This window comes from Portunus trituberculatus, chromosome 35 (genome assembly GCF_017591435.1).
Source record: "Portunus trituberculatus isolate SZX2019 chromosome 35, ASM1759143v1, whole genome shotgun sequence".
Classification (NCBI taxonomy): domain Eukaryota; kingdom Metazoa; phylum Arthropoda; class Malacostraca; order Decapoda; family Portunidae; genus Portunus; species Portunus trituberculatus.
The window spans coordinates 7,688,073-7,696,836 of NC_059289.1; the positions used below are offsets into that span (position 1 = coordinate 7,688,073).

The 8,764-nt window shown below is 50.7% G+C and overlaps 1 protein-coding gene across 1 annotated transcript in view; it reads right to left on the minus strand.

Moving 5' to 3' along the window:
* Positions 1 to 1,338: 1,338 nt before the first annotated feature.
* The window catches only part of LOC123512966 (discoidin domain-containing receptor 2-like), a 41,111-nt gene continuing 33,685 nt past the window's right edge, over positions 1,339 to 8,764 (minus strand). The window contains 3 exon segments of the mRNA XM_045269710.1: positions 1,339 to 5,479; positions 5,616 to 5,826; positions 6,018 to 6,151. Coding sequence (XP_045125645.1) covers positions 3,795 to 5,479; positions 5,616 to 5,826; positions 6,018 to 6,151 — 2,030 coding nt within the window. The 3' untranslated portion in view covers positions 1,339 to 3,794.

Here is an 8,764-nt window from a genome sequence, read left to right on the forward strand (position 1 = left end):
AGGCAGGCAATGAAATGGAGGTGGAGGGAGAAGGGGGGGAGAGGTGGTGATAGGGAGGGAGCAACAGCAACAAGGTGGAGGAGTAGGGGGATGGAGGGGAGCAGTTATCGGAGGTAATGGCTAGTTGAAGGGTGTGTCGCTGGTTGGTTGTATAGGAAGGAGGTAGGTAATGGGTTGTTTAAAGGGTCTATTTAGCTGGTTTGGCTAGAAACAAGTTATTTATCATCACCCACCTAATTCCCACCACGCCATTACGCTCTCTGGCACTAACACACGCTATATTCAATCCATTTACCAGTTATCCTCATCACTTAACCTTACAAGCCACGCCATTTGACTGAACTCGGAAAATAAACAAGGGAGAGGATTCCACTAACCCTCCCAGCAGCAGACCGACCCAAACAAAGCGTCTCTTGTCAACCACGCGCCACACCTGCCCGGAATACCAATGAGGACAACTTAGGACGTCTATGCACAACACTAAAGCTCTTATTCTCTGTGTTTCACCTCCATTATAAATTAACACGAGATTTTAAGGTGTTTTTACGGTTCTAGAAGCAGAGTGACATGATTTCTACATTGTCAACCTAAGAAATAATCTTGAAAACCCCGCTAATCATCTTTGTGGCCCTTTAAAACAGTCGTGGTGAGAGAACAAAGCGTTTTTCAATATAGGTCTAAGACAATTCACAGAGAAGGCGAGCCAGGCGGGTTGGTAGCTTGTCCCGTCAGTTCCCGCCAGGCACCACTCCCTCATAACTCGTCCACACTCACCCCTCTGCTGTTCCCTCGCCGCTGACAGCCTGCTCCTCTCTCTCGGCCTCTCACTTCCGCTTCATTCTTCCTCCGGGGCACTCCATTCCTCTGCAGGCGGCGGCACAGCGCTCAAAGGAACCACGAATGCCATTAAATCTATGAAAAACACGAGGGTATCCGGTGCGTGCTCTCTCCCGCCGGCCAGCTGTAGTCGAATTCTGAGTCTTGATGCGCTAGAATGCCTGCGCGTGTGTGTGTGTGTGTGTGTGTGTGTGTGTGTGTGTGTGTGTGTGTGTGTGTGTTTGTATAGCATCCAGTGGCAATACAGTATTTCCCCTGGTGTGAATCTGAGTCATGTTTTGATTGGTGCGTGACTTACCCTATTTTGCTTATGTAATTTTGTTTGCCTTTTAATTTCGCGTTAAAATCAGATTTACGTACAGAAATGTGTTTGGCAATGAATTCATGCTCCATATTTTTGACAGATGCACTGAAGATTTTGATAAACACACACACACACACACACACACACACACACACACACACACACACACACGTACGAAGGGTGAAAAAGGGCAAGTATACTTTCAGCCTTTTATTGTGCACACAGTATCTGAAGGCTGTGGGGCGCAGGGAGCCTCCGAGGGACTCCTGAAGGCGGCAGGATGAGAGTGAGAGATCTGTGGGGGATGTGTGGGTGATGGGCGCCCTGGTGATCCAGAGAGAGAGAGAGAGAGAGAGAGAGAGAGAGAGAGAGAGAGAGAGAGAGAGAGAGAGATGGTAAACGAGAATCATAACAAAAACTCAACATCTTTTTATTCTATCACACATCACCCGGTTTTTTTTTTATTTTTCACCGTAAGTAATAAATATAGCACAAAATTTTTCTTCAACAAGCATGAATGAAAAAAAAGCCAAAAAATGCCTTTGAAAACAGTAACCACAAATATTTGCTACCAGTACAGTATGTAGAATGCCTCGCTAACTGGCAGGGTAGTGATATAAATAATTACTTTTCTTTTCTATTGCCTCTTAAGACTCCAAAAATATATATCCTTAACAATTAGGGAAAGATCTATTTGACTAGGACAGGTAAGGAGGGAAGGCAGGTAACGCGTCGAGGTTCCGTCACCTGCGTGTATACAAAAACCTCTCTAAGGTAAAGCCGAGATAAGTATGCTTTTTCTTTGACACTCTCGTAGAAAACAGGTGAGGTATAGAAAAAATATACAAGTAACAGCTGCTCGTAAACCCTCGCGTGGTACTGGCGCCACTGGAAACGCTGGCTTTTTGTATACGTGAAAAATAACGAGTTAGATTTTATGTTTATACACTGACTGACTTCGTATTTCAGTGCATCAGTAATAGAAATACAAGATTTTGAAATATTTAATACTTTTCACGGGTTTCTTTATGAATTATGATTTACTTTCGCCGAGAAAATGGTATATGATTTATTAACATTCAGGGTTAATTCAGTGTTTTAGTATATCAGTAGTAAAAACAACACGTTAAAAATATTTGAAACCCTTGCAAATATTAAGTTAACTGTATGTGATCACTCTCGCAATACGGCTGGTGGCGTGCGGCATCTCATCGTGTGCACATCATCACACCACTGGCCAGCGGCGCGGTGAACACTTCCCATCGCATGAATTGTAACGTTAACATGCACAAGGCGATACGCGGATCTTGTCTCCACACCGCCACGCCCCTGACCTCCAGTGACAAGTAGGAACAAAATATGGGGATGCCAGATGCCACCAATTAACTTGAAAGAGGACTCATTTACTGCTTAATTCGAACTCGGGTGAACTCAATTGTATTACAGGTATAGTGTATTATTTCCATTGTCGCCAGTATTACACATGAGTCCACGTGCAGGTGTTCCTCGGGTTTGTTCCGAGTGATTTGTGCGTTTGGTGAAGGCTTGTGACAGGTTATGCCGAGGTGACGCGGCTTTCAGTGTCCCGTGTGTCGTGTCCCTCTGGAGGCGTAGGAACCAGCGAACGGTAGATAGAGTAGGTAGACGAACACAACCAGCACTCAGCACGCCCACCACTGAGTCACAGCGCCGCAGGGGTAGTCACGTGCTGGTGGTGAAGGTGATGAGAGCGCTGCCTCCTCTGCTACTAAACTGAGTCAGGCTGGAGTTTGTAACCTTGCCGTAGGATAAGCAAGGAAAAGCAAGTAAGCAACACCTCAGTGACTCAGTATATTCCTTCTCCTCCTCCTCCTCCTCCTCCTCCTTCCTCCTTCCTTCACCACATATCACAAAATTCCCCGACTGGCGTCCGTCATGCGTTTCCTTCACTCCTAAAGCTTTGTAATCACGCAACACTCCCTCCCCTCGCCAGCTCACAGTTCCCGCGTGTTCCAGCACGGATGGGGTGATTTCACGCCTCCAGGCACCGCGGCGTCCCTCAAGGTGCCAGGAGCAGGAGGGAGGCAGGGACGGACGAAGAGACACAAGGGAGCATTGGCTAAGAGGGAAAAGAAGGAACAGAAGAAGGGAGAATAGTATTATCGTGTTATCCCTCTTTGCTTCATTTCCTCCTCTTTGTTTCATTCACCGTGTTGGTTCTGCCCTTCCCGGCAGCTGCCTCACTTCTGGTGAACTTGTTTTCTGTAATTCTGATTCGTTTCCTTCTTTTTCGACCACGCATTCAAAGAGATTTTCTGCACGTTTTTCAACTAATTTTCAACTCTGTTTATTGACTCTGTTGTTTATCTTTTGGTTCATTCATGAAGTGAGTACACACGTAGTCACACATAGGGACGGCTTCCTTCCACCAGTGTGTCGCCACCACACGCCATACACGTCGCACCAACAGTCTTGTCTCACTGAGGACATCGACGCGATACCGACTCCCTTCAAACAGACACAATGTGCTTCACGACGCCTCCGTCACTTCTCGGTGTTCCAAAGCTTGGTAGCGGTGGAGAGATCAAGCGAGCGTCGTTAACCAGTGTCCGTTGCGCCAAGCTGGACACTTGTCAGTAAGGCGGGCGGCGTAGTGGGAGACGACTCTTCAACCTCAGTCTGGGTAGTCGAGGCAGTAGCCGAGGTTCTTGCGCTGCAGGAACATGAGCACCTCCCAGAAGGGCGGCCGCTGGCGGTCGCCGGGCCTCCAGCAGGCTGTCATCATGTCGTACATCTCACGCGGGCAGAGCGCCGGCTGCGGCAGCACCATCATGGCGGCGGCGTCTCCGTGGCAGCATTGGGATACGTTCTCCAGCACGCCGTCGTCGCTCAGCTCTGCGTAGGGCTGCTGGCGGGCCAGCGTCAGGATCTCCCACAGCGTGACGCCAAAGGCCCACACGTCACTCTTGCTGGAGAACCTGCCCTGCAGCAAAGACTCCCACGCCATCCACCGCACCGGCAGCAGCGGCAGACCCTCGCCGGCGCGGTAGTAGTGGCTGGCATACAGCGGCCGACTCATCGCCAAGTCTGACACTTTGAGGGTCAGGCCGGGACCGACCAGACAGTTCCGTGCCGCCAGGTCGCGGTGCACTACGCCCAGAGCCTCCAGGTGCCGCATGCCCGCCGCCGCCTGCACCGCTAAGTGCACCAGGCCACCGTAGCTGATGACGGGCTGCTCAGCGGCACCGCATGCCGGCACGGTCTCGTGGTGAGTGTGTTTCCTGAGGAATTGGTGCAGGTCGCCGCAACTGAGGTACTCCACCATGAGGCACAGCGGGTCTGAGCGCGTCACCATGCCTACCAGGCGAGCCACGCAGGACTCCGTGAGGCGGCTCAGCGTCCTCGCCTCCTGGTGGAACTCCTTCTTGGTGATCTCCTTTGCCCCGGGGTGCAGCTGTTTCATCACCACCAGCCGCGAGCCGCTGCGCCCTACGTCGTCCACACGGCACAGGCGCACCACGCCGCACGGGCCGCCGCCCAGGGTCTCCAAGGGATGCAGGCGGTGTCGCGCCAGCTCGGGCACGGGCCGCTCGTAATTAGCGTCGGTGACCTCATCTTCAGTGAAGGCCACCGTGCCCGTGACACCCTGGATGCTGGGCGCCTGGCAGTACTCGGCGGCACTCAGGTATATCTCCTGGGGCGGCGGCGGGATGGGTGGTACGGGCGGGGAATGGAAGTGCGCGGTAGCAGGGTGCTTGACTACGTCCGGGAAGGGCGGCTTGTACACGTCAGAGAAGGGCGGCGGTGGCGTCATGTTGAGGTCAGGCACGGCGTAGTCCACGGAGTCCTCGGTGTCGAGCGGGAAGGGTGACTTGAGTAGCGTGTCCGTGCAGTCTGTGGATTTGCCGACGCTCTGGTCGCTGGATGTGGTAAGCGCGGCCTTGTATGGCTCCTGGTACAGGGAAGAGCTGGCCTCGTCGTCCACCGCCACGTGGCCGTACAATTTGCCGTTGGCGCGGGAGTAGCCAGTGGTGACGGAGGCAAGGCTCAGGTTGATGTGTAAGTCTTTCATCTTCATGGAGACCTTGCGGTTCTCGGGAGGAGGAGTCTGTGGCTGCGGCTTCTCGGTGGCCTGAGCACCCCTGGAGCGGCGGTACAGCACGAACAGCACAACCGGGATCACGGCGAACACCACTCCCAGCGTGACCAACCCGCCCACCAGCAGGCCCGAGGGCGCGGCGGGCGGGGTTTTGGGGTCGGGGGGAGCGGGCGGTGATCGAGACTCAAACACCTGACCCTCCACCAGTGGGTTGGTGACAGTGGGCGCCTCCTCTTTGGTGGCGTTGCAGCGGCAGGGCACTGGTACGGGGAAAAGGAGGGGAGACAAATGGAAGAATATGTCAGTAATTGGGAACATTTCATTACATATCAAGAGTTCATGTCAGGGAGAGTTTGGCGAGTGGGTTCTGCAGGTGTCTGTGGACAGGAGCCTCACCTGAGTCAAAGGCGATCTCTGAGATAAGTATCCAGCGCAGCTCAAAGAACAGCTGCAGCTTCACGTACTTCGCAGGGGCGCCGTGCAGGCGGATGGTGACATTGCGCGCGTACTCGAAGATGCGGTCCACCACATACTCGAACTCAACAGCTGGATGGACGTGGTAGTGCTCCCCGCCTACGCTGAACAGTACGCGCGCCCGCGAGAACACCTGTCGGGGAGAGAAGGGGTAGGAGGGTCAGCGGCATTCAGAGCTCTGTGGCGCAGGGAAGAGACCATCGTGACGCATATGATGAGGGATGAGAGGCGGCCGAGAGAGTGAAGACAAAGTCGTGGCAGGTGAGAAAGCAATAAGGGTATAAGAATGAAGAAAGAAGAGGACGTGGAAAAAAGAGGACGCACCTGCACGTCCTTGGTGAAGAAGTTGTTGGTGTAGATGTGCACGGCAGAGAAGTTCCTCACAGTCTCAAACTCAAAGGTGATCTCCACGGGCTGGTGCTGGCGGCTGTCGTTCTTCCAGCCGACCCACTCGTAGCCTGCAGGGGAGAGAGTCGCCTAGTCAGTCCCGCAGCACCGCTCACTCAGCCCCTCAGCCCTTACCGATACTGCACTCACACAGACCACACCTGCCAGCAACTCAACCCCGAATCTAAAGCCTCGCACACCGAACCTTGATATTCCTTCACGTACTTCACGATGCATACAAAAAGTCAACACCTTCACCCTTTCCCTCACCTTCCCTGCCTTACCCTCACAGTAATCCCGCACCTTTTCCTCCATACCCTCACACTCTCTCCTCTTCACTCTCCCTGCTCGCTCCGCTGCCTCGCCTCGCCCACATGCAGTTAGCGTAAAACAATCTCCGTTTTCTCTTGACCCGAAGCTAAGAACAAAACAGTTGGTCTCCTTTACAACTTGAGTAAGCCCTGAGGAGGAAGAGGAGGATGAGGAGGAGGCAGGGGGTAGGAGGAGGAGGAGGAGGAGGAGGAGGAGGGACGTGAGGTTACGGATGCAGGTAGCTAATAAGAAGAAGAACCATGCAGTCACTTGGCGGGCTAGAAATAAACTACAGAGCGCCAGATGACTCCTCTCTCAACGCCACCCCGATGAAAACCGCCGCGGGACGAGCCAAGCGGAGGACGCCGAGCTGTTGAGAAATGACGCGACGGTTAAAAAAGATAGACGGAGGGAGAGAAAGAGAGAGAGAGAGAGAGAGAGAGAGAGAGAGAGAGAGAGAGGAGAGGAGGTAGAGAGTAAGAGAAAAAAGGGCTTCGTGCATATATAACCGCGCGCGCTGACTAATCAAGAGGTCCGGAGCAAGTGAACCGTAGCCGTAACCGTAACCCACGCCTCAAATACACACTCGCAACGATGAGCGAGACGGTCAATTTATAACGCCTTCCATCACTTCACCCAAGGGAGAGAAGGAGAAGGAGGAGTAGGAGGAAGATGACAAAGAAGAGAAAGAAGAGGAAGAGGAAGGCAAAGGAATACAAAGGAAGGTGAGACAAGAAATAAAAACCTTGAGATCCTTACTGGACTATTTCTAACTAACTTCTTTAACTAACTAGCGACAAATACAGAATAGTCAACCAGAAAACAAGATTCATAATGCATAAGAGGCAAGACAGAATTGTACAAAGATTCGACAGCAGGACAGTAAAATAGTACACAGACACAATGGTACAGAAAAACAGACAGAACACCACAGCAGGGGAGGAAGAAAAAGAAAGAAGAAAACAAGAAAAAGAAAGAAACAACAGGATTAAACTACCACTGAAATATAGCTAACATAAAAAAAGGCAAAAACAACAAAACTAAGCCAAACAGGAAGACAAGAAGAGAGAGAGAGAGAGAGAGAGAGAGAGAGAGAGAGAGAGAGAGAGAGAGAGAGAGAGAGAGAGAGAGAGAAAAAAAAAGACAACGAAAACAAGGTGGAAGTGAGGTACAGGAATAAGAAAACCGGAGAAAAACAAAGCAAAAGAAAGATAATGGAGAGCGTCCGTGAGCGTCGAGACACTGCAATTTTTAACACATGAAGGAAAAGACGAACAATTAGAAGAGAAAAGTGAGAAAAGCGAGAACAGCGATAGAGAAAGACAACAGAGGGAGATAGGAGGTAAACAAGAGAGAGAGAGAGGAAGAGGTGTGAGAGGGAAGGAAGCGAGGGGGGGGACAAAATTCAAAGCTCATGGCACAGAAAATTAAACCAAAAAAAGCAATGAATCACACCAATCAGGACGCCACTCAAGCTGAACGAAGGGCAAGCAAGGGAAGAGGAGGAAAAGGAGCAAGTCTCGCCTCCCTCACACTCCTAATCTGAGAGCCTTCCACTCCACACCTTCCCAATATAGAGAAAACATGAACGTCTACCAGAGATTTAGTAGCAGGAGGAGCAAGAAGAGGAGGAGGAGGAGGAGCAGGTGGTGGTGGTAGTGGTAGTGATGGTGGTGGTGGTGGTGGATGAATATGAAATCGTAGAGAAAATGCGAGGAAAAAAGATTGGAAGAGAAGTTGTATGCATAAAATAAGATGGGATTAAAAAGGAAAAAAAAAAGAGAGGAAGAGAAGGAAAGAATGATAAAAGATGCAAGAGAAAGAAGAAGCCACATAAAAAATAATAATAGAAGGAAAAGAAGATAAAGAAGTGAAGGGGAAAAACAAAACAAGGGAAAAAGAGAAGAAAACAAGAAAAGAAGAAGGAAAACAAGCAAAAACAATTGGAAGAGAGAGAAAGAAAGTAAAATAACAACAAAATAAGAAGCAAAAGAAAACAAGAAGAAAAAAAAGGAAAAACAACAAAAACAATAAATTACAAAAAAAACACAAGAAAAGAGAAAAAGAGAGAGAGAGAGAGAGAGAGAGAGAGAGAGAGAGAGAGAGAGAGGGGAAAAGAAAAAAGAGATTATTTATGACTTGGCGAATCCCTGGAGGGCAGAGCTAGGGAGGAGGGGAGAGGGTGGAGTGGGGAAGTAGTGGGGATGGAGTGGGGGTGGAGTGGGGAAGGAGAAGGGTGACAGGGGATGGAGAGGGGAGTAGGGGGGGTGTAGGGGCGGTTCCAGGCATCTTCTCAGGTGTTGAGTTACGTCAGAGTGAGTTAGAGTATCCACGGTGCATAAATATGAGTGTTAGTTGCCTCTGCCGATTCC